Here is a 26,868-nt window from a genome sequence, read left to right as displayed (position 1 = left end):
CCAACACCTCGCATTAATCCCTCATTCTGCTATTGATTTCTACCTAGCACAGTTTTCGCCTAGTGCAATGTAAATCCTGGTCTAACTAGACACAAAAAAGGGCTCTTCTTGATCAGGAGTTCTTCATGTTCATGGCCTTCGGACTCGACGTCTGATATGTCATCCTCTGCGCGCATCCAAGGGGTGAGTTTCATATGAATTGGTGTTACACAGATTGCGAAAATAACGACCCATTATAATTGCTAATGACTCTATCTCATCTCCACAGACCGATGTATCGGCGATGCTGTGATCCGCGGATCCGATTGATATTGCTCTCAATTGAAAAAGCCGATCTGCAAGGGTGCAAGGAGAGTATTTCATCAAGTACTGCGGCAACATTCCTAAGAACGTGATCGTCGGATTTATGCAATGCAAGGAGCCTATATGGGTTGCACTTTGCTACTAGAGAGCAGGGACAAGCCCAGTTAATGCGTTTTGTTGCTCGTGCTTCGAGAACGTTTTGAAAACGCAAATACCCCTAGATCCAATCAATGCCCACGCCGTCAGCCTAGCCCCTGCCATGAATCTTTCCATCTTCCATTTCATTGCTCGAAGATGTAAAGACAGGGTACGGGGACTTCCAGTTCACTTCAAAAATTCAACAGGCTGGATTACAACTAATCACAGCACTAGGACTAACCTATATATATCGAACTACTCCGTTCTTTTGTGGCTTTGAGAGTTGAAATCAAAAAGGGCCTGGCCAGCTTCCCACAAGTCTATCAAAGTCAGAGAACGAGGCCAATCAATGGTGGCCGGTTATTTATCTCTGAACAGGAACCCCTCTTTTCTGGCATAACCGGTTTTCTTCTTCTCATTTCCGACGGTTGCCACGGTCGCATATAATTATATTACAACGCAATGCATGCTCTATCGACGTGAAGCTGTCCGCTTGGTAAATCTTCTCAACGGCCGTTGTCGAGGGCGCACCAACTTTACCTCTACAATTACGCGGGCGTTTATCCGCATTGCCCTACTTAATGCAAACTGCTCCGGACAGTTATTCAAGAGTTTGAATACTGCGCTGCTAGAGGAATCACCATGAGCCGAGATGAGAAGATGAAGCATGGGTCCGTCTTGGTCAATGAAGATGGAACAGGGCAATTGACAGAACGTGCAACGTCCTCTCGATCGACGCAGCTGGACAGTGAAAACGAAAAGCAGAACAAGGACCAGAGGGCACCAGTCCAAACTGCACGACGAAGTTTCAATCCGTTGCGACTTCAGAAGATCCCCCCAGTGCCAGAGGAAAGAGGAGTTTGCAAGGAGTACGGAGCCAACTTCCTCAGTCGTGTCACATTCCAATGGGTCGCGCCTTTGATCAAGGTTAGTTTACCAATTTTCCCGATCACTCGTACATAGTGTGCTAACAATGTTCAATAGACCGGCTACCTGCGCCAGTTAGAGATCCAAGATATTTGGTCAGTCAATCCGGATAGAAAAGTGGACCTTATGACGGCCAGGTTCGATATTGCACTGAAACAACGAATGGAAAGGGGCTCCAATAAGCCACTTATTTGGGCTCTATTCGACACATTCAGGCGTGATTTCATCGTTGGTGGTATATGCCAGGTGGTGAGCATGATACTCGCCGTCGTGACACCATATCTTGTCAGAAACTTAACTAGCTATGCAATGGATGCATATGCCGCCCATCACGGCAATCATCCCAAGCCCGATCTTGGCCGCGGCCTAGGAATCGCCTTCGGAATTCCTGTCATGCAAGCAGTACAAACTCTATGCTTAAGCCAGGCTTTCTATCACGGAATGTTATCGGGTGGCCAGATTAGAGCGGTGCTTGTCTCTGTGATATACACCAAGGCGATGAAGTTATCGGCTCGTGCGAAAGCCGGGAGCGGATTGTCACCTGCACGCAACAATAAACGCATGAAAGGTCCCCCGCGGCAGACTATGCGGGGAGGCCATGGCACTAATGGGGGCAATGGCTGGGGTAGCGGGCGCATAATCACTTTAATGGGTGTGGATGTGGACCGTATCGACAGAGCGTGTGGGCTGATTCACATGCTTTGGACTACCCCTATCGTTCTGGGAGTAGCCTTGATCTTCATGGTCATCAATATCGGCTACAGTGCGCTTCCTGGCTACGGACTGGCAGTATTCGGAGCGATTGTGCTGGCATACTGTGTCAAGTCCCTTATCACGCTCCGAAGAGCAGTAAACAAGATCACTGACCAGCGAGTGTCTTTGACACAAGAGATTCTCTCAAGCGTCAAGTTTGTCAAATTCTTCGGTTGGGAAAGCAGCTTTCTGGAACGACTGGAGGATACGCGCAAACGCGAAATCAGTTCTATCCGACGGCTACTGGTTATCCGACATGCCATAACAGTGAGCATGCTTTCGCTACCAGCATTGTCTTCGATGTTGTCTTTCATTACTTATGCATTAACGAATCATGCTCTGTCTCCTGACCGCATTTTCTCGTCGTTGGCCTTGTTCAACGCTCTCCGAATGCCGCTGGCGATCCTGAACCTCGCAATGACGCAGGCAACCGATGCCTGGACTGCCCTCGGCCGTATTCAAGAATTCTTGCTGGCCGAAGAACGCGAAGAAAGCATTATTTGGGATTCTACGATGGCAATGGCTGTTGAGGTTGAACGTGCTTCTTTCACATGGGAGAGTGTGCGCGACTCTACGGAAACATCAGCACACTCCCGTCCAACACATGCTGCCATCACTTCTGCCAAGTCAGAGCCGGCACCAGCCCATGCTCTTTCCGAGAAGGAGATTGACCTCAAACTTCCATTCCAACTGAAGGATATGAGCTTTGAGATCAGTCGCGGTGAGTTGATTGCAGTTATCGGGCCTGTAGGCAGTGGAAAAACTTCACTCCTGGCAGCCTTAGCAGGCGATATGCGACAAACTACAGGAACTTTACGGATGGGGGTCACTCGTGGGTACTGCCCACAGTATGCCTGGGTACAGAATACCACAGTTCGCAACAACATCCTATTCGGAAAGGAATATGATGAGGCTCGATACAACCAGGTGATTGATGCATGCGCACTTCGTTCGGATCTGGCGATGTTTCCGGACGGCGATCAAACTGAAGTTGGTGAGCGTGGCATCACTATTTCGGGCGGCCAGAAGCAGCGACTAAACATTGCGCGGTCTATCTATTCAGACTCAGAGCTCGTCCTCATGGATGATCCTCTGTCGGCGGTTGATGCGCACGTAGGACGTCACATCATGGATAAGGCCATTTGCGGACTTCTCAAGCACCGATGCCGAGTGTTAGCAACCCATCAATTGCACGTGCTTGGGCGTTGCGACCGCATTATTGTTATGGAACATGGGAAGATCAACGCGATTGGAACATTCGACAATTTGATGCAGTCGAGTGACGTCTTCAAGCGGCTAATGTCAATAACATCCCAACAAGACGCTTTGGATTCAGAACCATCGAGCACCAGCGCTACTACCGATGAGAAGCCGGAAACTGCGCGCAGAGTCCCAGGGGGTGCCTTGATGCAAAAAGAGGACATGGCAACTGGCTCTGTTGGCTGGGACGTGTTGAGAACATATATAAAGGCATCAGGGTCGTATCTCAATGTTCTTGTCTCATTGTGCCTAATCCTTATTGTCAATGGCGCGTTGGTGATGTCGGGGCTTTGGTTGTCATTTTGGACTTCTAACAGGTTTTCTAGTTTAAGCACAGGTCAGTACGTGGGGATTTACATCGCGGTCTGTTGTAGCCAGTTCATCGCAATGTATGTCTTCGCGGCGCATGTGACTATTGTCGGCGCCAACGCCAGCAAGAAGATGCTTCAACGTGCAATGTATCGGGTTTTACGAGCACCTATGTCCTTCTTCGACACCACGCCCATGGGTCGTATCACAAACCGTTTTTCGAAGGATGTGCAAGTGATGGACAGCGATCTACCCGATTCAATTCGATTGTTCTCCTTGACATTGTCACAGATCACATCCACGATTGCGATGGTGATTGCTTTCTACTACTATGTGAGTGACTCGGACGACTATGATCTGCATTGTTCTGACCATAATATCGCTAGTTTGCTATTGCACTGGGGCCTTTGATTCTCCTATTCATCTTTGCCGCGAGCTACTACCGTGCGTCGGCCCGCAATCTCAAGCGCCACGAAGCAGTCCTTCGTTCAGGGGTTTTTGCTCGGTTCGGCGAGGCCATCGCAGGTTCTGCGTGCATTCAAGCATACAAAGCCGAGGAGCACTTCAAACGGTCTATTCATAGAGCCATTGATGAGATGAACGGCGCCTACTTCTTGACTTTTGCCAACCAACGGTGGCTTGGAGTCCGATTAGATCTGATTGGCACGTTGCTAACTCTGGTGACGAGTCTCCTTGTTGTGACTTCACGCTTGGATGTCTCGCCCAGTATTGCGGGTCTGGTCTTGTCATATGTGGTTTCGATAACCCAGAGCTTTACGTTCACTGTGCGACAATTCGCCGATGTGGACAATAACATGAACGCGGCCGAGCGCGTGAACCATTATGGCACGCAGCTGGCGGAAGAGGCTCCTCTTCGCCTGACCGATGTTGGACCTGATTGGCCCTCTGCTGGTCGCATCACATTTACTGACGTGCAGATGCGCTATCGAGCCGGACTCCCTTTGGTCCTTAAGGGACTTTCCATGGACATCCAAGGCGGGGAACGCATAGGTATCGTAGGCCGCACAGGTGCGGGCAAGTCCAGCATCATGGCCGCTTTGTTCCGGTTGACGGAGCTTTCAGGGGGTAAAATTCATATTGATGGGGTCGACATCGCCACGATCGGATTATACGATCTTCGTACACGGCTATCGATCATCCCGCAGGATCCGACCCTGTTTAAAGGAACGATCCGCTCCAACTTGGACCCATTCCATGAGCACACTGACCTTGAACTTTGGTCTGCGCTACGTAAAGCGCATCTGGTACAAGACCAGGATGTTTCAGACGAGGAAAGCATCGATAAAAGCACCGCGATACCCGTGCCGGCCGACACGAGTCACGCCACCGTGCAGAAACGTCTGCACCTGGATACCGTGGTGGAAGAAGACGGACTAAACTTCTCGCTCGGGCAAAGACAGCTGATGGCGCTGGCACGAGCTCTGGTGCGCGACTCGCGCGTGATTGTTTGCGACGAGGCAACCTCGTCCGTGGATTTCGAGACGGACCAGAAGGTCCAGGAGACGATGGCGCATGGGTTCGAGGGCAAGACCTTGCTGTGCATCGCGCATCGCTTGCGCACGATCCTGAATTACGACCGCATCTGCGTTATGGGCCAGGGAAGCATAGTTGAGATGGACACGCCGCTGCGGCTGTGGAAGGCGGGGGGTGTGTTTCGAGACATGTGTGATCAGAGCGGGATCACTCGGGAGGACTTTTTCAATTGAGCAACTGCTCTCTTGTTGGTGTTCATATGATGTGGCATAGACCGACGGGTCCATAGATAAATTATTCTGTCGCAAGGATCTTGATCAAGGCTGCGGCTGCTTTAGGCATGACTATATGAACTCCCGGACGAGCCAGCTCGTCTGGTTGCATATGCTCTCTCTAAATCACAGATCGTCCACTTTCTGAAAGCGCGATAGGCTAGACCTCACCTTCTGGGACCAAGACTGACAGATCTAAGTCATCTATAGCTCTCCTAGGCTGCGAGTACAGTACAGTGTAATTTACTCCTTTTCCAAGACATCCCACCATCCTCTCAGCTCAGTGATGCCCTGATGCATGGGTTCGAAAGAAGGACTGTCCGATCTACGACGATCGAGGCACCCAGAAATCAACTTTGCTGAGATGGACAATGTGTCTTCCCCCTTCCCTGCAACCTTCGATCCAGTATCCGCGGACGGTAATCATTTCCCCGACTACCGGGCACTAACAGCACTACTTATACTCCAAGGTTGCCATACGCGGGCATAGTCATCGAACACACCGTGACCCCCCCCCCAAAAAAAGACTAACCATAAGCCTCGAATTCAGACTTACTCTATTAACAATCGGGATGCTCATTACCACGGACGCAGATACCTAGGACGTCGTGGCCATTTCCCATCTCCGGAGAAAGGTACCTACCCAGCCGGCCGAATGTTATATTCATAGGCTATACTTAGTGGCATCGGGAGCATGGTGACGCCATAGAGACGAATCCGCTTGTAGTACTACCAAACTCAAAGAAATCACTGAGGAGGAAATTGAAGAGTAAAACTGAGAGAATAAAGCTGAGAAAACAGCTTCGATGCGCGGTACTATACATCCCGCGAGGCAGGCAAAGTCATGCATGCCTAAGAACGTTAGGTGCTCGACGGCTGGCTGTACAGTACCTTTGCTCTCTGGAGAAGGGGGAGGGCGGAACAGGGACCAATGATGCCATCGGGTGGGCAGTTAGACTCCCAGAATGAGAGCTAGTTAAACAAGCCTACAAAAGCGACCTCTGCGCGTGGAGCGACGAAGACTGCTCGGAATGGTCGGATGTGTAGGTACATAGTACACTACTAAGCATCTGAAGGAGGGTACGGAGCCCTTGGGACGATCGTGGCACACACACTGCCCCCTCGTGTGGATGGTATTACGACACGAGAGAGGGGTACAGCAGTAAGTTAAGGGCAAGAGTTGTATGCTTGGAATGGAATGGTTCGAGCGTTGGTCTTGGGGCGTGGGCGTCTCTCACTGTTCACTACGTCCGTCGTTGGCGGGACTTTCGAGTTGTCGTTCGCCTTGCGAGGGCTTATATGTACATGTATGATGGTCATTTTCTAGCAGTCAATTGCAGGCCCAGGTATCTTCGTCCAGGCAGACAGACCCCAGGGTATTCGGCCTGGACGAATGGAGGGACTGCTAGGTGTCTTCTTTGTGGTCACTGGTTACCATGGATCCTTACCTACCTAGCAGTATCGCAATCCCCAATACCGATAACCGACTATAACTACCGGTTGCTTGCACCAAGCATGAACCGCCCACATCTCCGTCGCCTGCTACTACTTACCCAGTCGACCTTTCGAGGTTACAGTACCTGCCCGTGCGCTGCATTCGACCCGCTCGACAGTACCTTAGTACTACACCGGTACACCGGATCAAAGAAGACACTCCCTCGCTCGACTGGACGGGACCAGCCGGTTCTTCTCCTGTCGCTACTCCGCTGAAGCCACGTCCAGACCTATGAACGACGGGTCCCCATCACCACCACCACGACCACCACCAACCAAGACCCCCAAATGGAGCTTGATGATTGGGGAAGAAAGCTTTGAGCGGATAAGAGAGGAACGGGGTTCGTCCGTCTTGCCACCCCCAATCCAAGCCCGGGAAGATCCTTAGACACGTTTCGTCCGAGGCGATGATGAAGGGGAACCTGAAAGTAATATCTGGTTGCCTAAAGAAGTGGATCCAGGGACAGACGCTGGTCATCCCAACTGGAGGCTGATGAGTCGGATGCACTGAGCTTTAAATATAAGCTTATTTAGACGTTGCTTGATGCTGTACATGGTCGTTGAACAAAGGGCCGACTTCTCCATTGCTGGTGTTGGTTGAGGTTTTGCACGGATAGGACGGATGGATGGTGAGCGGATTCGGCAATGGGGTCAAGGACTAGATCAGTCACGTGCAGACAGAAAAACAGCAGAAAAAGTCCTGCCTGCCTCATTTTACCTGGTTATACAAATTTCAAAAACTGAAAATTTTGCATTGACAGAGATCTCATGAGTGAGAAAACCCCACCGAGGATTTGGACCACACTGGTATAGTAGGGCAACGGGCCACTCAGGAAGCAGAACGAGCCGGTGCAATGGGCGGGCTGCAGACCAGCCAAAGTGGAGTCCAACTCATCGTGTGACAGTAGCATTATTAATTCACACCGTGATTGTAAAGTACCTACCTACCTATACCTACTCAAGCGAGGGATGGTGACGGCTTTCGATTCCAATCAGATGACAGAACAATAGCCAGGATCGGACCACAACCAACCCTTTCTTTTGCAGGGTGTCGTCCCGTGCCCCTGCGGGCGCAAGGATCTGAGAGCAACACGGCCAGCCACGTCACGGTTGCTAATGATTCATGCTGATCAACACAGTAGTATCGCTAAACAGTCATTGTGAAGATTGTGTTGAGCTTACCACCAGCCGTCACTGTCAATCTAAGCTGCGCAAGGAAACTACAGTGAGGTAACTTACCAGGCGACGAGGTGAGCGAGGGCGAAGAAGAGAAGAAAAGACCAGAGGCATGACATGCCAGGTGATGATCGCCCGCAGTTGCTTGGGTGACGATCAATAGTTAACAATTACTCACTCATTCTACGGTAATCTCCGTCCGAGACTCCGAAGAGATCCGAGCAGTGGATGACGATCCTAAAGCCGAAACAACAATAGCCTTGAAAAGTTGGACAGAGATTTCAAAACGAAGATGAGCCGGAGTGACCCGAAGGTCTATTGTAGGGAGTACATTCTTGCTTGCTAATGGCGAGTCAGTACTCCGTAGTTACTGACTACTGAATATGAAGTAGGACTGGAAAACTTAGAAAGAAAGGAAACGGAAATACGGGAAACGAGCACGCGAGTGGGGCGGCGGACTGTTCGGCTTGTAAGTCCGAGAATTGCCTGATCGAGAGACGCGAGAGCCGTCAGAGCCGCGCCAGGGGAGGGAGGATAATGAAGGAGAATCCACCCACTGAAAATTTTCAGTCCATCACCTGCGACCGCGCGCCAATGGTTCTTCTACGGAGTACTCTTTCATGAGGGTCCTTGATCCATATTACTCTAAATAGTGAAGCAGAACCTCACACAATAGTATGCACTCTTTCGCAGTCACAAAGAGACTAGTATAATCACTGGCAGTAAGATAGTGTGACATACTTCAATGTCCGGCATGTCAAGCATTGACCGCCAAGGCTTGGTCAGCTCATGGCTTGGCGCTGCAGGAGCTTCGACCTGAACTGACGAGGTTCCACTGAGGATCTAGCTCCAAATTTTTTTCTCTTGGTGGATTTGGGAGTTCAACCTGCATAGTACGGTACTTGGAGTCTGAAAAATTGATGTAGTGATACTGCCTCCTCGTCATATATACTTATGTCCGTGACGATAGCAGCGGACAACTTCTCCGACCACCAGAACTTCAAGGAGCATAGTGTCGTGGACGATCAAGAGGGGAAAGAGGAGGTCTGTGAGGTGCAGGAAGGCCCTAGATAATGAAACTAAGGAGCTAGTTGAATTAGACCCTTTGACTCATACCAATTAACCGGGATGGGAGCTTGATTCATAAGCTAAGGGCTCCCGTCCGTATACTTGGCCAGCCCTAAGGTACTCTGACAGTACATGTCGTAAGTACTTTGGAGTTTGGAGTATGTACGAAGTACATGGAGTAGTAGGTAAGATAGTCGGTCAGTGACCAACAAAGAGATGCGCAGAGTCATCCGTCCAGTGTTCTGAGTGGTGGTGAAGCCATAGTTCGTAAAAGTCCTGCCCATTCTCCGGGTCGTCCCTCCTCTTTTGCCGTCTCCTCCCGTGCTGCTTCTTTCGACTCTTTCGACCCTTTCGACCTTTTTGACCCTCACCCTCAGCTTCCGAGACTTCCGACTTTGACTGCCAGATCCGGTGACAAGACCTCTCTGTAATCCACCCTGACTATTGCTAACTATCCATGGCAAGTCAAATGGCAAATCGGGCAAATCTGGCAAACCCATCCGTCTTATTAGGATTGCCCCCCCCCGCCAGTGCCGTTGTTCATGATATCCGTCACAGGGCGCGAAGTGGAAATTTTTCAATTACACGCTGTTGCGATGCTTATAAATTAAGCCTAGCCCCGCTCACATTCGATTTGCATGAAGAAGTGCGTCAATTGGCATGGTACCGTTTGGACAGTAGCTCTAACCGCCGTCTCTACCCATTCCATAAAAAATCCACTTGACCCCTCTCTCTTTTCTCCCAGATCTTTTCTGTACTTGGTCCCTATACAAGAATCTCGTTTCACTGTTCGATTGTGCAGGTGATAGTGGCCCTCCCTTGCGAACTGTTCAACCCCTCCAGTCGTGACTTCATTGTTAAGTATCTATAATGGAAACGCAAACCGTCTTGGCATCGCGCGAATCCGGACGGAGCTCCGAGAGCAGCTCTCTAGATGCCGTCGCCAACGAGAAACAGAAACTGGCGGCGCACGACAGCTTGCCAGACCTGACCAACTCGGCCTCTCCGAAAAGATGGAAGACCTTCTGGAAGTCTTTCCGGTATCTGCACAATCTGACGCCCAAGCAGGTGGATGACTTTATGGCTTCCTACGTCATCTACAACCTCGACTGGTCAGATGAAAAGCAGATGGTCGAGACCCTAGGCCCGAATTATCAGGCCAAAGTTGGGGACTGCCTCAAGGCATACTATGGAGTCCTCAACCACCTGTGTGCGCTAGGTGACGTGGAGAAAATGTACATCCCGCCGTTTATGAGCAAGAAGGCGACCGTGCTAGAGAACCAACTGTTGTATGAAGAGTCAATTGCGCAGGACATTGGCTTGTCGCCGGGGTATAAAGTGCTGGATCTGGGCTGCGGCCGCGGGCGGGTGGCCGCGCACATGACGCAATACTCGGGCGCTCAAGTCACGGGCTTGAACATTGATCCCAACCAGATCGCTCAGGCACGCTCCTACAACGAGCAACTCGGCTTCACCTCCAATTCTTTCATCGTCCAGGATTTCAACAGCCTGCCTCTTCCATTTGAAGATGCTAGCTTCGACGCTTTCTACCAGATCCAGGCCCTGAGTCTGTGCAAAGATCTGCCCGCCCTCTTCCGTGAGATTCACCGCGTGCTCAAGCCCGGCGCCAAATTCTCCTGCCTCGACTGGGTCAGCCTGCCCGACTATGATCCCTCCAACCCCGAACACGTCGAGCTCATGAGTCGCGTGAAGCCTCTCATTGGCGCCGTCGGTACTCCCACCCCCGAGAGCCTCGAAAAAGCCCTCACCGATGCTGGCTTCACCGTGCTGCGCTCCGACAACGCCAGTGTTGGAGGCTTGCAAGCCCCACTGATCGAGAAGGTCGATTTCTATTTCCGCTCAATGCGCCAACTGATCCTAGGTCTCGTGAAGGCCCACATGTTGCCGAAACACTTCAAGACTCTTATCAACCGCCTGTGCCTCGATGGTGAGGCGTTCGTGAAAATGGACACAATGAGACTCGTAACGACGAGTTATCGGATCATTGCGCAGAAGCCTCGCCAATAGGGCTCACTGCGAGAAAGACAGGAGAGGCAGGTATTAAGTCGACTTGGTGTCTAGATGCTTCGGCTGAGTGAAGTACCGGTGCTTGCTCTGGATTGACTGGTCTGTGGACAGCGCTGCTGCAAGGTGCGCGGGTTGCCGACTGGAACTCACATTTGTTGCATGCGACAGCCGTGACCATCATTGCTACCTCGCGCCATCCCCAACCTCGTCGGCACTTCCACGAAACCAATGGTTGTAATTGCTTGCCAGTCGGATCATAATACCCGGCCTTTCTTGTCGTCGTTTCTCATCCACGAGCGCAAAAGTAAGTCGAGTGGCAAGCGTCCCATCACCGGCGCGGCGATTCCACCTCACACAGCCGAGCACCGCAAATCGGCATCACAAATTCTTCAAACCAGATATGCTGACTTGATAATCAGTGTCCCATCCAGGGGCTGTAATCCAGTGATATAATGTTTTCTTGTTCTTCGGCGATTGCTCGCTCTATACCCACAAAGCCCAGGCGTCCCATGGCACGGCCGTTTTACCAAATTCAAGCCATCCACCGGCTGCAAGGCAAATCCAGCGTCGGTGTTACCGGAGTGGTCACCTCGACATTGCCATGCGTCTATCACAAATGCGTTGTAGCCGGTGTTGGTGTCTTTGCATATGTCTCTTCTCTTTTTCTTCTGCTCACATTCTGCTTCCGTTGAGATGGCTTACTCTCGGCGGGGGCGGCTGCAATAGACGTACATAGACTTTAATAATACAAGTTACTCCCTTTGGATTTTGGCTTTGCGTGGGTTTGAGGCAAACAAGACGCAAAAAAGAAAAAAAGAGGCCTTCCATGGAATTTGAACTATGGCGAATGACTCGACACGGGGAAACTGGCTGAGTAAGCTTCCTTCCCAATCGTTCTTTCGCCCACCTTACGATCGCACTACTGTTGATTCGATCCTCTCCATCGGCATTTTCGTGAAGAGTGGACGATTGATCAAAGCCGATTTTGACAGACGTGCATGCCCATGCATATCATTGCGAACTCAGAACAATCCCAGGATTGAGCTCAAATTGCCGCTGTCAACGCGTCCTGAAAAACGTGGACGAGCCGGCAGTCCCAATTCGGGGAACCGTGCGAACTCCCGCTCAGGACAGGGCAGACAGCCAAACAACAACTGAATTCTTCGGTTATTATGACGAATTGCTCAGCATAGCAAACATCAGTTATCTGATCCCGACGGAGGTACATGTCTCTAGCGTGAACTGAGGATGCATTCACCACGAGGAACTAAATTACCTTAACTACTAACCAACAGGCTGGACGGGTCCAGACACGATTCCCTCCCCTCCCGGGACTCCACCCACCCCAAGCTTTGGATGGCAGCCACTTATTTGAGCACGTTGACCGGTTATCCCCCGCCTCTGGATCTTCTAGAGAAAGGCTCCTTGGCTGGCTTGAATTCTATGGAATATGGATGACTCGCCGCACTCATTAGTTAGTTGCAACACATTCTTATCGGTCGCAGGGTGTAGCGGAGATATCCCGTAGTAGTTCTAGTTTTCTCCACTCGCACCAGGCCATCCGGTTGACTGTGTGATTGAATCGCTGACCATGCGTTGAGGCGTTTCTCCCGATTTACTCCAATCCTTCACCAGAACTCCTGAGATGATGAAAATCCACCCATTCCCTTCCCCGTATGTCAGTCCATCGTTGGCGATCCGAATGATCGTCCTAGTTCCCGGTGACATAGTGCCTTTTGCAGCAGCCAGGCAGTGGACCGGTGCGTCTATCTCTGCGAGGTAGAAGCTTTTGTCGATTCTTTGCAACCAGCCTGCAATGGGCCTGTCCGGCCCTCAACATGAGACGGAGGACTGGCCTCTTCCACTTTCCCGACGAGAAAGCACATTGTCCTCATCCACGCAATCATCCGGCCAGATCAGTCCGGGCACCTCGCCTTTTACCTCGCATCCCCTCAGCCGGACGGCTTCCTCCATCGGCTCGCGCTCAAGAGAAGCCTCATGCTACTCGCTACACGAAGAAGTCGCCCACATAGCCCTCAACAATACCGTCACAATGTTGGTTATGCCTGCTTCTGATTGACGGGTCTCCTTTCCATTGACGCGATGGCAGTACTTTTGTGCGCAGCAATAAGCTATTCAAGCTCCGCTATACCTATATCGATGTACGCAAGGATACCACTGGCAGCCTCAGATGTCTAGAGCTAGGGGGTGGCCCTGGCCAGCAGACGCCATTAATCCACACCTGTCTGTCGCCCTCCGCTGCTTTTTGTCGACAGATATGCTGACACCCTCTTTGTCATTTTAGTCAACGAGTCCAAACTTCCTGTTCCACATCTCGAACACCCGAAACGCCCTAATGAGCCTTCACTTCGAATCTCCTTTATGGAAGAGCAGACTGTACAGTCTGCACAGACCGTGTTTACCACGCAATTGTCGTATCAATTCGAGGAAGAAAGAGGTGCGCACTGCTACGTTCCGATAAAAAGGGGGTTCGTGCTGACAGAACACCTCCAGACTGTGTTCATTTTCAGGAAATCATTCTAGCATCGAAATTGGTTTTTCTTGCTGGCATCGCAGAGGCCAAATCGAAAGGGCGTGGAGAGGAGTGTATCAGTCAGAATCTTCGCATCCTCCGCGGGCCCAACGGCAAGCAGGTGATGCTATTTTTCGCTAATTCCCAACGAAAAGAGTTAAAACGATATTTGAAAATACCAAGTGAGCTGATATCCCGACCGATCGGCCGACTGACGCGGCTAATGTTTCCCAGTAAACTGCATTGACAGTTTTAAGCCCGGCAAGAAGCCCGGGCGGCCTGTGGTACTGCAGCTCCAACCTAATTTCGATATCCTAACTCAAATGAAATCACTACAGATCCAGTTCCTGGACGATATAGGTATGCTCCTTGGTGCACAATACAATCCTTTACCGGAACCCTACTAACGTCCAGACTAGACCGAATAGCTTTTTGCCAATTTCTGACCGATCACATCAATTAAGATAGAGTCCCTCATCTATCGAGTAAAGGAGGCGGGATGGATTCTGCCTCGGGAGAAAGACGAATGACCACCACGTGTGTCCCACTGTATAAACTCGATCCTGGGGCGTGCGGGAGTGGGTCGAAGGATTTGTCTCATTCGTATCCATTTGATTTTCTTTGTTGATTTGCCATGGCATAGCATGTCTCATTTTTATACCCGTATCGGCAATGGTTCAAGACAGCGCGTGTTTCTTTCTTGTATTCTTTTTGAGACATTTCTCCACGTGGTGAAAAGCGGGATTGGGATACAGTCAGTGCAGCCTTAAAGAGGGGGAGAGGGGGGGGGGAAGGGAGGAGAAGGTGTTTGGAACAGGAATCTCATGTCTAAGTTAGAAGGCAGTTAGTCGAGTGACTTATTACCGGGAGTGGGTCGTAACGCACCTCTCACTCCGCGCGAAGGCGGCACGTGGGGTTCAGGGTAGATGAAGTGGTCCCTGCACAATAATAATCTATACTTTACATGACCACTGCATACACTGCACCACAGGCACCCGCCCATTGCCACTCCACTTGTGGCCATTGCCATCAGGTCAATGGGGCCTGAATTCAATGCTATGGAGAAAGTACGGAGAGTACGGAGTACTGTATGGGCAAACCTTCGTCTCAGGTGTCCGGTCTTCAATGAACCAATTGAACCCACGCCACCACTAGTTATTGCTTTCGTTCTAAATTATTCTCATCCTTCCCTCCGCTTCCTTCTCTCGTCTCCGTGTCTTGCCATCGTCTCCGACACGGTGCATCTCTCTCACTCTCTTCTTTACCCTCTTCCTCTTCCCCATCTTCATCGATTACCCCAGTTCCTTCGTTTGGGGGCCGTTCAATCCTTCAAGATCTCTTTGCATTAGCCTAACTATCACTGCTTCATTATGTCATCTGGCTAAGCGTCATTTTTATCATCACTTCAGATCTGAAACAGCTTCTACAGCAACAAATCGACCGCTATGGGCAAGCGGTGGTACAAAACCGATCGCGCTCAAGACTTTGATCATGAGCAGGTATCGTGCACAGACTGCTACAACATCATGGAGAGCGTTGGAACTAACCCATTGTGTTACATGTGGATAGGATCGGCAGGTGCGGATGCGCCAGGTCTACGAGACCATCGATCGACAAGCGTTTCAAAGGATTGTCGTTTTCGTTGCCGGTGTCGGCTTCTTCCTTGATGGATACACAGTACGTGCCTTCTTGCGCCCATCATACCTACAAATTACTGATAACGCGCCGTCCAGCTCTTTGCAAGCAACATGGCGTTCCCGATGATTTCCTATGTATATTGGCGAGACCAATTATCTTCCATGCATGTCACCTGCGTCAACATTGCTACACTCGCCGGCACACTCTTTGGACAGGTGTTGTTCGGGTACCTGGCGGATCGTTATGGACGGAAGAAGATGTACGGCTTAGAGCTGATTCTGATGATCACTTCCACCCTGGGTGTTGTGATGGCTTCCCAGGGTGAGCACGGCAGTATGAGCGTGTATGCATGGCTGATCTGGTGGCGGATTATTGTTGGCATCGGGGTGGGCGCCGACTATCCTTTGAGCGCAGTCATTACGTCGGAGTAGGTGTTTGCCCTATGCCTATTATTTCATCGAGCTGTCATACTAACATGCGAGAAGATTTGCTCCGACTAAGCACCGTGCACGCATGTTGGCTTCTGTCTTCTTTATGCAACCTCTGGGACAAATTGCGGGTAATATAGTCGCCATTATCATTATCACTGCCAGTCGCAAACAGGGAACCGCGGATCTCACCCGGACAGTCGACATTATGTGGCGCTGGGTCATTGGCATTGGAGTCATTCCGGGTGCTTTGGCCACTTTGTTTCGTTTCGTGATCCCGGAGTCTCCTCGATTTGTGCTCGAGATCGACGACGATCCGGTGCAGGCTGAATTTGATGCGACCACTCTGTTCGACGACTTCCACGCTGCTTCGCCTTCTACCTTGACTGCTTCTCTATCCGGCGGCGACTCCGCGAGCTGGCACAGTTTCGCCATTCCTGGCATATCACTCACCACAATCACCGCTGGGGAGAATGAGGAAGATGACGAAGATCGTGAAACCCAGCGCTCGCCTTCCCAAACCGAGATTCTGCAACCTGCCACTCTGAACTCTCATTGGCATCTGACTCGCCAGGATATTCGCCAATATTTCTGGATCGAAGGAAACTGGCGCACGCTCGCCGCTACCAGCCTTGCCTGGTTCTTCCTGGACTTCAGCTTCTACGGCATCAGTCTTTCTAGCCCGCAGTTCCTGGCTAAGACGTGGGGCTCGCTGCATCTCAATGGTTCTGCGCCCTATTGGAAAACCGACGACCGCCCCGGTGCCAGCATATACAACATGCTACTGGCCAGCTCGACACATGCACTCGTCATTCTCAACAGCGGGAGCTTCCTAGGTGGAATTCTGCTCATTGTCCTGATTCACAAGATTGACCGGACCGCCCTACAGAAATACATGTTCCTCGCGCTGGCCGCCCTCTTTATTGCCCTAGGAACCATGTACATTACCGTGCACCAAGAAGGAGCCGCTGCTATCACACTTTACATTATTGGCCAGACCTTCTTCAACTTTGGTATGTTTGGTCCACTCGATTCCTCCTGTTGCCCGTAGATCTCGCTCCCAACTCAAAAGAAGACCCTCCCACTGACTCACATCAAATCACAGGCCCCAACGCTACCACCTACATCATCCCAGCCGAGATCTTCCCCACGCGTTATCGCGCCACCTGCCACGGCATCAGCGCCGGCGCCGGCAAGCTCGGCTCCATCCTCGTCCAGATCTTCTCGGCATACTATAATTTCGGCACGGGAGAGGGCGACAAGCCAACCATCCGCCACGGCTGGATTCTGATTATCTTCAGCGTGTGCATGATCTTTGGCGCGGCCGTCACGCACTTCTGGATCCCGCCCGTACAGCGCGTCGCCGACCATGGGTCGTCGTTCTCCTCCTTCTCGTCTCCCTCTGCCCGCGGTCAGCTCTGGGGCGGCAGGACCGAGACCCTGGAGACCCTGGCGCTGGGCCGGTGCGGATGGAAGAGTCGCTATGCGGCCAGGGTGGGCGCGTCGAACGTGCCTAGGAACCGTATCCGCGTCCGCCAAAAGGTGGTGGTTACGTGAACTGGGCACGAAATGACTTCTCTTCGTGGACGCTTTCTCATATTTTTATTACTACCTGCTCTTCTCGACACTCTCTCACTCTCTCTGAGCTCTTTTTCTTGTGATACAGACATTGTCAAATACGTTTTCCCACGATCTATATAATACCCTACACGAACAACGAAACACTTGCCACTATTGGGTAAAGTTAAGAACTGCACCCGAGGAAGTGAGCATAGCCATAGGTTGGTGACTGGCTTTCAGAGTAGAGATTCTCGTACTTAGTGAACAAGCGCTATATTCACGAGTCTCATGATAGGACTATGTTGTTCGCAGTATTAGTACGGCGCCTGACCCTGATAGTCTGACGGTAGTATCTCTTGGATTGTTTGTTTCCATCAAGAGATTTGTAAGGGTAAAAGCCATTGAGGGCATTGGGATATTGCCGTCCCTCTTTGCTCCGAGGCTCAAGTCCAGCTCAGTCGATGATATTGTTGCCAGAGCATCCACGGGGGAGATTTCGTCGACGGTGACGCTACGAGCACAGATTCTCCTTAACTGCAAGTTGACGCCTATATATATGCTGAAGTGGCCGTAGGCGAACGTAATTGAACCCGGATGGCCACCGTTGCTACCACCATGTACCCGAATCAACAACAAAAAGGGAAGCTGTGAAATCGAGATGACGATCATTATCGTGTGATTGAGCTTGTGAAAATAGAATTGTCTGCGGTTCACATCAGCAAGCATCATTGGTCTAGTGGTAGAATTCATCGTTGCCATCGATGAGGCCCGTGTTCGATTCACGGATGATGCACACCGATTTCTTTTTGCTCCCATATTTGCTCGATATGTCTTTTCTGTAGTTAGTTACTACCTACCCTGCTTACTGCAAGCCACTAACCACCAACATACTAAGTTCACCTCCCCTCTATCCCTCCCACACAGTAGTACACCACAACCAATCCAAGTCCAAGACCCATCCCTCAGGCTACCATGTTATCCTTCCTTTCCCCCAAAACCTACAGTACCACAGTATGTAAATAAACCCTATGACCGCAAGATCTGCCTCTCGATATCCCGCCTACACAACCTATCCGCCTGCCAATTCTCCTCCCTCGCAATCCACTCATACCGCACCTTCAAGCGCCCCAACTGTCGGACTTGGCGATCCAACTCCGCCGCCTGTTCCAGCAGATCGCGATTCACCACCTCCCGCCCGCGGGTATTCCTCCACCCATTCCCCGTCCACTTGTACCTCCACTTCGTCATACACTTCACCGCATACTGGGAATCGCTATAGATCGTCACCCGCATCTTCGGCCGGGTGTGGAGCAAGGGGTACCGGGCGAGCGCCTGCTCCAGCGCGAGGATGATGGCGGTGATCTCCGCTCGTTGGTTGGTCGGTGGTGGGGAGGCGGGGAGGGAGCGCGTCCATCCTTTCTTCGGGCCGTAGCGGCGCAGAAGGATGGCAGCTGCGGCGGCGATCGCGTCCGGCTGGCCGTTGCGGTGGCAGTTGCCGTCTACTTGGAATTTCATTTGGTAGGGCATTTGGTTCGTTGCTTCATTGTGCGTATCGATGGAGGGGAGTTGAGTGTAGATACTGTGTAGATGGTGTTGGAGGGGGGGTTTAAGTCTAGCAGTGATGGATGGCTGGTTTGGGACTTTGGGGATGGATGCGCTGCTCTCTCATATATCCCACATGAGGATGGAAAATGTTGATCACAAACGTAATATTGAGCTTGATGCCCTGAGATTCGTTGAACTATCAAGGGAAGAAGGAATTCTCCACGAATTCGTGGTGTTTACATATTCCTAGTTCTGTTTGAAATCATGTGATCTCGCTGGAGCGAGGCGTTACACGCACACGCCGATAGAAAAGATGATGAGTGACTGCGGGAGGGAAGAGAGATTGGTTGATATGCAGAATATCAGCCGTTGGGATGGGTTCATCCGTTTGCACGGCCTGTAACCTCTCGCTCTCCGTCGGACCCCAACAACAAACGTAACCAGGGACACCAGGCGGTGAACTGATCAGATGCTCTTCAGGATACGAACTGTTGAATTGGGCACATCGCATGTCTATGTTCTCAGCGTAAGTAGGGGTGATTACCTCTGTGCTAGGTTGGTCGTCCAGCTGCTGAGTCTGAGCTACCGTCCTCTCTGCTTAGAATGGATTCTTGTGAGGCAGATAGACAGAGATATTGAGGATGTTGAATCGACGAGTTGGGCTTTGTTCCTTATTTCCTGAGTCCCGGGCGAGGTGCCTCACCGCCATGCCACTCTGTTCATTGTTGATAAGCATGAGGGTCTCGACTTGCACACTAGGGGGACACTGGATGGGAGAGATGGGCAGATGGAGGGGATTATAACGTGCACTTTCACAACGCAATTCACTTTTACAAGGCAGGTCACCCTTCTTGTTGACACTTCGTCAGTAATTCACACATCAGAGACTCTTTCGGAGATACTACAGAACCTGCATTGAGGTCTTTGCTTATATCCCGCTTCGTGATGCGGTTGCTGCCTCCTTTTCCCTCTTTTGATGTCTATTAGCAAAGGCTCAGTGCTAGGGGCGTCCTCCTTTGCACGATCTGCTAGACTTTATGCTACTAGCAATTCTCTGTAGCCTCCCATATGTATTTGAATGGTTCGGAACTGGTCAATTCCGACGCATACAAGACATCACTCGTCCATTATTGAGCGCAAATATCGTTGATAGTAATGGATAGGTACGTATGACTTTCACGATCCCCTTTGATACTGCAGCAAACAACTCCGTCCACAAAACAGGAAAACGCAAAAAGCACCCGTAGAGAGAAAACATGACTGACGAGAACCCCCTCTCCTCCTTTCCCCTTCTCCACCACAGCACCAACGCAACGAGAACGACTACCACTCTAGACTCCGAGAGCAAAGGCAGGAAACTCTACCGTCGATGTGCAGCACCCTGAACCAACCTCCCCCCCCCCCCCACCGACGACTCCCCATGGACCTATGCAGATCTCAGGCGATTCTACGAACCGCACGCGTACGATGCGCAACCTACCATCGACAAACCCCTAGCGGAAGCTCTCCACGCCCTCTTTCGGGTTGGTGAGTGGAGGATGTGATATGGGTTGAATTCGGAGTAGGTGGGCGGCGAGGGATAGAGCTCGATTTGGTGTCTTGGATGATGTTTTATGAACTTGGTAAATTCCGAATTGATACTGCAGTTTAATTGAATAGAAATGTGAAATCGAAGAGGGTGTTTGTGCTCGGATTGATATGTTGTTGATTCAGGCTTACAGTAGGAGAGAGGGTATAATTACAGCCTCTTCTCATCTTCTCTTTCCCTGTTCCTCCCGGCAACACGAGCCGCTAGTACAGATCACCGCAGCCAGATGCCAACGCGACCCCCGTTCAATGGAGGATGGACCCCCCCTCCCCCCAGAGGATACTTTCCTGCCCATCGGAGCTTGGCAGGGGGGGGGCCCTCGGGAGAGCTCGAGTGACTCATACGGAAAGCCCTACTCCCCCATCCGCCAACCATCCCAGATGGAATCAAAAGCACTAGACAGATCTGAGCCAATGCTTGTATGTGTAAAGAACATCGCTGATGGCTCATGCTCAGAGGCCTGATGACACTTAAGCCGTGCTCCACGTCAACATTTACCGGAAGTTGAACTTGTATCTCGAGAAACATCGAGAACACCGTCAGAACGGTACGTTGTTATCAACTGTCCAGACAAAACTAACTTGAAAACGTAATCGACTAGACCATTAGAAAATCACCCACCAAGCAACACTTAGAACCAGGTTCGCTGTTCCTCACACGTGTATGATCTCTCATCCATGACATCACCCGAATTGTACACCGAAACGAGCGGCCATGGACACAGTGCTCGCGTCCGACCATCCGCCGCTTGCGCGAGGAGAGTCTCCGGAACCACACCATCTTCCACCCACTCAACAACTTGCGACAAGGGGTCAACGGGAACAGGACCGTTTCCACCTTCGCAGTGATGCACCCCCGGGGCCGGAAAGAAGCGGTAGAAGTCCCGCACGGCCGGATCACGCTCTTGCACTCGACGGTAGTAGTGCTCTGTGCCCTTGGGGAAGATCAGTGGGTCAGCTAGACCGTGCCACGTGATCATCTTTCCCCCGGCAAGCTTGAAGGCTGACAAATCGGGGTCGTCGGTTCCGATGATTGAGTCGTATTCGGCTATGGAGCGTGCAAGGATGCTATCCAATTCCGCGTGGTCGAGGGTGGTGAGGTCGAAAGCGGGATCCTGGAGGATATAACGACGAATCCAGTCAGAAGAGATGGCAAATGGAGATCCGGTGCAATTCAGTGCCGAGCTGCAGGTGGTGGCCCCGAGGCTTCCATCACTGCCCATGGAGAGGGGAGCGCCTCGCTCCAGACCATACCATAGAAAAGTCCCGTTGGACGAGCGCATGCCTGCCCACATAAGCTTGACAGATAGAGCCGCTGACTGGGTTATTTGCACGCTAGTATCGTTGCATGTGATGGTCTTATTGACCAAAGAGAGAGGGTCGAAGTTACAGAGACCAGGCGCAGATATCACGCCATCAACAACCCCGTCAAGAGAGTCGCAGGCGCTGACAGCAGCAGAAGTAATCGCGTCCGTTACGCACGTCGGCGGGTAGGTCTGAAGCTGATTCATTACAAATTGCGGCCAGTATTCAGCCACAAGAAATGTGGGCCAGTTGATGGCTGGTGCCGCCGCCATTATTCCATTGTATGCGGTGGGATACCGCTGTGCGAGCATGAGTCCTTGTCTGCCGCCGGTAGAGCAACCGTTCCAGTACGACTGGCTTGGCCCATGACCGTACAAGCTGTGGCTGATTTGTTTGCCAATGATGGCCGCTTCATTCAGAGCCAAGTAGGCGAAGTCGTCGAGAAGGGCCATGTTGACATGATCGGAAGCATCGAGAGACCAGGTAGCTGAGTTTTCAGATACGAGGTAGGTGTGGCCGCCATCTGTCGCCACAACGGAATAGTCAAGGGCCACGGCTTCTGCTAGAACGGAGTCGTCGTGACGCATTGCATACCCTCCCCCGCCAGAGCCCTGAAGCCGGCCGTTCCAGCTCGATAGGGGAAGCCAGACGGTAGTATGAATGGCATCATTCTTTCCAGGATGGGTGTATGTGACAGTCACGTTGCAGAAGTCCAAGGTGGTATTGCCATTCTGGTAGCCGACAACTGGGAGAGCTGACAGATGTAGCAGCTGTGCCTCAGGGATTGAGGGTTTGGCGATGCCGGCAGCCGAGCAGTTCCCCGCATTTACTGCGGATGCAGCCAGGAGGGCAGCCGAAACGTAAGCCGAGGTTAAAGACCGTACTGTAGGCAAAACCATCCTGAGGGCGAGCACTGGACCGACTGAAGTGAAGTCTTGTTTCGTTCTCTGAAGGGATATCAGAGTACTTTATATCGAGTCTGGACTTGCAGACTTCAGCTTGGTTTGAGCCCGCATGGAGGCCCAGGTGAACTTCTTGGTAGATCGGCGGCATCCGCGCAGTTGATTCGCGCAACAACTGCGTCGCTAGGAAAAATATCCGGAGATATCAGCTACCATGCCATGGCCCGGACAGCGGTGTCCTGTTTGATACGCTCTCTGCATAGGCAAGACCACTTGTTATGGAGAAACTGAGTATGGATCGGCATGTGCGGCAGCTCGATCGGGAGTTCGTCGGTGGAGCCGATCGGCCCCACTGCCGCTGCAGCATATGGCAATGGAGCCCACCCAGAGCTGCTCAGGAGATCGTAATTCGAAAATTCACGAACAGGACAGGAGGCCCTGATGATGTAGGTAAAGCCATGCACGGTTTAATCATCTAAAGTAGCAAGCAATTGGCGTGTCTCAGATTGGAATACCCGACCCAGGAAGTCTCTGCCTCTCCGGACTGGGCCAGCGATAGTTGAATGGCGAATGTTAGGTCAGAGGAAAGGCGTTCCCTATAACTCGTTTCCATTACCAATGGGAAACTGCATATCATGTCGTTTAAAGTCCTAGGAGCAGCTGAACTAGCCCTGAAGCCTGCCATACGAAGCCTGTTGGTCAAAGAGAATGGCCAATCGAGCTTGATCACCCACAATGTCGGTTCTTGTTTGATGATGCAGTTAAGCATGGGTAGGCAGTCTCAGGAAATGGTTCCAGAATAAAAGCCCGTTGTTTGAAGGGATCGCTACGATCGTATCGCTGCTTCCAAGCTGCTCCATATTAAGAGATCTGCATTTGCTTGGAATGGGTGGTTGCGCCGAACGGTGGGGGAGGTGGATCGGACCGCTCCTACACCTGCGTTTCTCCCCTGGTCCAGCTGACTGATGGTTTCGTCAAGGAGCCTCAAGCTGTAGAGGGTGTTCTAATATGAGAGGTCTGACGCCGATTTCTGCGGATTGGTGAGTATTCGGCTGAGTTGGTGGGGGACAAAAGCACTGGTAGCAACTATGCGGAGTCGGCGCGGCAAAACTCGCAAGCTTATTTGGAGCCTAGACCTTAGTCACGTGACCAAAGAGGGTCCTGTCCTTAACGCGGTTCGAACCCGCGCGGGGGAGACTTTTCAACTGTGCTTTTAGTGCTCCGTCTGGAGACAATTTGCCATTATTAGTAGTACCTCTCATTCTTAAATGATACAATGGCTACCTGATCATTGACGGGTTACCCATATGGTCAGCGATTCTACCTCCCTTACTCTCTTCTCCCATACATCGTGCTTGCCCTGATATCAGTGGCTCACAGAGCTCTTTCTTTCTCTCCATCTGCGGACCCCAGTCAAAGCAATCATCTTTGTCACCAGCTCCTCAGGTGACAACGAGTTTTGCCAACCCCATGTCGAAGATCGGCAAGAAAGTGAAACCGGGGGGGTTTCTCGCCGTAGCCTCGGCCTCTCAGGGTTGCCAAAAGTGCGGACTAGTGTGACATACTGTCCGCAATTAGATATGTGGCTTGCATTAGGAGTATTTCAGCTATGCGTACAGGGCTAGGCTAGTGGACCAGAAGTAACTGAGTACTAATTAACTGTGGTGTAAAGCGAGGTTGAAGCGGGGTTCAGTAATTGGTTGATGATTTAAACGGCGTCTCTCCCCCTCACTTTCCCCGGTAGTTCACCAGAAAAGCCACTCCGTGACTTCCCCGCCTTTTGTCTTTCTGTATCCAGAGCATCATCGTCATCATGGCCACTACAGCCCAATATCTACCTGGCTCGGTTGATATCCCAGTGGGGCGCTTTCCTCCCACCCTCACATCGGCCAATGTCGACCCTGAGGCCATTGCCTCGCAGCTTGTGGACCAGATCAATACCGCGCTGAGCCAGCGAAATGTCGAGGCTATCAGCCGCCTGTTTCTGGAGGGCGGTTATTGGCGAGATCATCTTTGTCTGACTTGGGAGTATCGCACTGCCAAAGGCCACGACCAGATCCAGACACTCCTCAAATCCGCACAGCTGCCGACAAATATCGAGATTGACCGATCGACCAGTCTACGTACACCCCATGTCGGCCCAATCGATGCGTTTGGAGATGTCAAGGGTGTTGAGTTTTTCATCAAGGTCTCGAGCCCCGTCATCAGCGGAACAGGTGTCGTTCGTGTGGCCGAAGTCAACAACGGATGGAAAATCTTCACCTTCTTCACAAGCCTTCAGAACTTGGTGGGCCACGAGGAAAGAGTAGGTCATCGTCGGCCACTCGGCGTGCAGCATGGGGCGAACAAGGATAGAAAGAATTGGCAGGACAGACGCAACGCAGAAAACAATCTAGAGGGCAACCCTCCGACGGTTTTGATTATCGGTAAGCATACTGCAATGATCATCGGCCCGGTCAGGCACCTGACAAGCTAAGCTTCGTAATTAGGTGCTGGCCAAGCGGGTCTCAGCGTGGCCGCCCGCCTGAAAATGCTTAACATCGATAGCCTCATCATTGACGAAGCAGATCGCGTTGGCGACAATTGGCGCAGGCGATACCACCAGCTGGTGCTCCACGACCCTGTGTGGATGGACCATCTTCCTTACGTGCCCTTCCCGCCCAGCTGGCCGGTCTTTACGCCAAAGGACAAGCTAGCTGAATTCTTCGAGTGTTATGTCAAGCTCCTAGACCTCAACGTCTGGACCCGAACCACCGTCCATTCTACGTCGTGGAGCGAAGCTGACAGTCTCTGGACCATTGAGCTGCAGCGCCGTAAAGAGGACGGTAGTTTCGAAACCCGCACGTTGAATCCCCGACACGTCATTCAAGCGACCGGTCACTCCGGAAAGAAGGAAATGCCCATCTTCAAAGGCATGGAGTCATTCAAAGGCGACCGTTTCTGCCACAGCAGTGAGTTCCCCGGCGCGAGCGACCTCTCCTCGTCAACGCAGAAAAAGGCCGTGGTCGTCGGGGCGTGCAACTCAGGCCACGACATTGCGCAGGACTACTACGAGAAAGGATACGACGTGACGATCGTCCAACGGAGCTCGACTTGCGTGATCTCCTCTGCCTCCATCACTGATATCGGCCTGAAGGGCCTCTTCGACGAGGATGGACCCCCGACCGAGGACGCCGAGCTCTACCTGTGGAGTCTGCCCTGGGAGATCTTCAAAGCCCAGCAAGTCAAAATCACCCGCCTGCAGAACGAGCACGACCGCGCGGTCCTCGACGGGCTCGCCCGCGCGGGCTTCCAGGTCGACAACGGGCCCGCGGGCGCCGGCCTCATCATGAAGTACTTCCAGCGGGGCGGGGGCTACTATATCGACGTGGGCGCGAGCCAGCTCATCGCAGACGGGCACATCCGAGTTAAGCACGGCCAGGAGATTGCGGAAGTCCTGCCGCACGGCCTGCGCTTTGCGGACGGGTCGGAGCTCCCGGCCGACGAGATCGTTCTCGCCACGGGCTACCAGAACATGCGGACGCAGGCGCGACAGATCTTCGGCGATGCGGTCGCCGACCGGGTCGGCGATATCTGGGGCATGGACGCCGAGGGCGAGATGCGCACGATCTGGCGGCGCAGCGGCCACCCGGGTCTGTGGTTCATGGGGGGCAATCTGGCGCTGTGTCGGTATTACTCGCGGACGTTGGCGTTGCAGATTAAAGCATTGGAAGAGGGCATTGCCAAGTAAATTGCTGGGCCAGTTGGATGCAAGAGAGAAAAAGGGGGTAATGGTAAGGTAGTTGTAGTCAAAGTCATGGGTCTCTGGTTTGTCAGTCGCAAGATCGACCCAAGGTGAGACCCGACTATGCAATATCTAAAGTAGAGAATGGGTTAGTTACTCTTGTGAAGACCGATGCGACACTTGCCAATGCACAATTTTATGCGCATGGTAGAATAAATCCCTCGATCGCATCGGCTAGATAGTAAGCGGAGATGCCACGGAGTTCGGAGCCGGAGAAGTTGAACAAACCGCATCGCAGAGACCCTTCTCTGCTCTCCGACGCTCCGACCCTCCTCATCGAAATTTTGGAGGAAGACAACTTCTAATATGAATAACTCCAATTGGATATCATGAACTATCCCTGAAAACAAGACCCCCCTCCCCC

At 51.8% G+C, this 26,868-nt stretch overlaps 7 protein-coding genes and 1 non-coding gene across 8 annotated transcripts; 6 read left to right on the top strand and 2 right to left on the bottom strand.

Moving 5' to 3' along the window:
* Positions 1 to 1,083: 1,083 nt before the first annotated feature.
* On the top strand, positions 1,084 to 5,417 carry BP01DRAFT_369830 (ATP-binding cassette transporter YOR1; the record flags this gene model as incomplete). The annotated part of the gene is made up of 3 exons (XM_025576566.1): positions 1,084 to 1,368; positions 1,426 to 4,023; positions 4,077 to 5,417. 3 exons carry the CDS (start codon positions 1,084 to 1,086, stop codon positions 5,415 to 5,417), a joined length of 4,224 nt encoding a protein of 1,407 aa, XP_025426464.1.
* Positions 5,418 to 10,064: 4,647 nt separating this feature from the next.
* On the top strand, positions 10,065 to 11,222 carry BP01DRAFT_377794 (class I SAM-dependent methyltransferase; the record flags this gene model as incomplete). Its single annotated transcript, XM_025577019.1, has 1 exon — positions 10,065 to 11,222. The coding sequence occupies one exon, from the start codon at positions 10,065 to 10,067 to the stop codon at positions 11,220 to 11,222; it is 1,158 nt and encodes a 385-aa protein (XP_025426463.1).
* Positions 11,223 to 12,856: 1,634 nt separating this feature from the next.
* On the top strand, positions 12,857 to 14,461 carry BP01DRAFT_329802 (uncharacterized protein). The gene is made up of 6 exons (XM_025572999.1): positions 12,857 to 13,277; positions 13,333 to 13,466; positions 13,528 to 13,680; positions 13,737 to 13,937; positions 13,990 to 14,115; positions 14,175 to 14,461. Exons 1-6 carry the CDS (start codon positions 13,039 to 13,041, stop codon positions 14,216 to 14,218), a joined length of 897 nt encoding a protein of 298 aa, XP_025426462.1. The 5' UTR covers positions 12,857 to 13,038; the 3' UTR covers positions 14,219 to 14,461.
* Positions 14,462 to 14,743: 282 nt separating this feature from the next.
* On the top strand, positions 14,744 to 17,647 carry BP01DRAFT_329797 (phosphate transporter). The gene is made up of 5 exons (XM_025572998.1): positions 14,744 to 15,254; positions 15,325 to 15,432; positions 15,489 to 15,820; positions 15,879 to 16,834; positions 16,927 to 17,647. The coding sequence occupies exons 1-5, from the start codon at positions 15,201 to 15,203 to the stop codon at positions 17,376 to 17,378; spliced, it is 1,902 nt and encodes a 633-aa protein (XP_025426461.1). The 5' UTR covers positions 14,744 to 15,200; the 3' UTR covers positions 17,379 to 17,647.
* Positions 17,648 to 18,103: 456 nt separating this feature from the next.
* On the top strand, positions 18,104 to 18,174 carry BP01DRAFT_t312. The gene has a single exon. It is a non-coding gene; the product is annotated as a tRNA-Gly (tRNA).
* A 134-nt stretch (positions 18,175 to 18,308) lies between these two features.
* Positions 18,309 to 19,209, bottom strand: BP01DRAFT_419400 (ribonuclease H1). The gene has a single exon (XM_025579403.1). The coding sequence runs from the start codon at positions 18,906 to 18,908 to the stop codon at positions 18,408 to 18,410; it is 501 nt and encodes a 166-aa protein (XP_025426460.1). The 5' UTR covers positions 18,909 to 19,209; the 3' UTR covers positions 18,309 to 18,407.
* Positions 19,210 to 21,061: 1,852 nt separating this feature from the next.
* Positions 21,062 to 22,956, bottom strand: BP01DRAFT_210291 (putative feruloyl esterase). Its single transcript, XM_025571076.1, has one exon. It carries the CDS (start codon positions 22,715 to 22,717, stop codon positions 21,146 to 21,148), a length of 1,572 nt encoding a protein of 523 aa, XP_025426459.1. The 5' UTR covers positions 22,718 to 22,956; the 3' UTR covers positions 21,062 to 21,145.
* Positions 22,957 to 24,474: 1,518 nt separating this feature from the next.
* Positions 24,475 to 26,803, top strand: BP01DRAFT_427030 (flavin-containing monooxygenase). The gene is made up of 2 exons (XM_025579825.1): positions 24,475 to 25,146; positions 25,210 to 26,803. The coding sequence occupies exons 1-2, from the start codon at positions 24,534 to 24,536 to the stop codon at positions 26,448 to 26,450; spliced, it is 1,854 nt and encodes a 617-aa protein (XP_025426458.1). The 5' UTR covers positions 24,475 to 24,533; the 3' UTR covers positions 26,451 to 26,803.
* The last annotated feature ends 65 nt before the right edge of the window (positions 26,804 to 26,868 follow it).

Source organism: Aspergillus saccharolyticus, assembly GCF_003184585.1.
Source record: "Aspergillus saccharolyticus JOP 1030-1 unplaced genomic scaffold BP01scaffold_67, whole genome shotgun sequence".
NCBI classification, from domain to species: domain Eukaryota; kingdom Fungi; phylum Ascomycota; class Eurotiomycetes; order Eurotiales; family Aspergillaceae; genus Aspergillus; species Aspergillus saccharolyticus.
The sequence above is the reverse complement of the archived record's forward strand: the minus strand, read 5'-3'. Positions and strand labels throughout refer to the sequence as shown.

Excerpts from the sequence above, each read along its gene's own strand:
- BP01DRAFT_329802 (XM_025572999.1), top strand. The coding sequence starts at position 13,039 with ATGGGCCTGTCCGGCCCTCAACATGAGACGGAGGACTGGCCTCTTCCA. Across the intron at positions 13,467-13,527 it reads GACGCCATTAATCCACACCT|TCAACGAGTCCAAACTTCCT; the intron begins GTCTGTCGCCCT and ends TTGTCATTTTAG. Across the intron at positions 14,116-14,174 it reads CCAGTTCCTGGACGATATAG|ACCGAATAGCTTTTTGCCAA; the intron begins GTATGCTCCTTG and ends CGTCCAGACTAG.
- BP01DRAFT_329797 (XM_025572998.1), top strand. The coding sequence starts at position 15,201 with ATGGGCAAGCGGTGGTACAAAACCGATCGCGCTCAAGACTTTGATCAT. Across the intron at positions 15,255-15,324 it reads AAGACTTTGATCATGAGCAG|GATCGGCAGGTGCGGATGCG; the intron begins GTATCGTGCACA and ends ACATGTGGATAG. Across the intron at positions 15,821-15,878 it reads AGCGCAGTCATTACGTCGGA|ATTTGCTCCGACTAAGCACC; the intron begins GTAGGTGTTTGC and ends ACATGCGAGAAG.
- BP01DRAFT_419400 (XM_025579403.1), bottom strand. The coding sequence starts at position 18,908 with ATGCCCTACCAAATGAAATTCCAAGTAGACGGCAACTGCCACCGCAAC.
- BP01DRAFT_210291 (XM_025571076.1), bottom strand. The coding sequence starts at position 22,717 with ATGGTTTTGCCTACAGTACGGTCTTTAACCTCGGCTTACGTTTCGGCT.
- BP01DRAFT_427030 (XM_025579825.1), top strand. The coding sequence starts at position 24,534 with ATGGCCACTACAGCCCAATATCTACCTGGCTCGGTTGATATCCCAGTG. Across the intron at positions 25,147-25,209 it reads TCCGACGGTTTTGATTATCG|GTGCTGGCCAAGCGGGTCTC; the intron begins GTAAGCATACTG and ends CTTCGTAATTAG.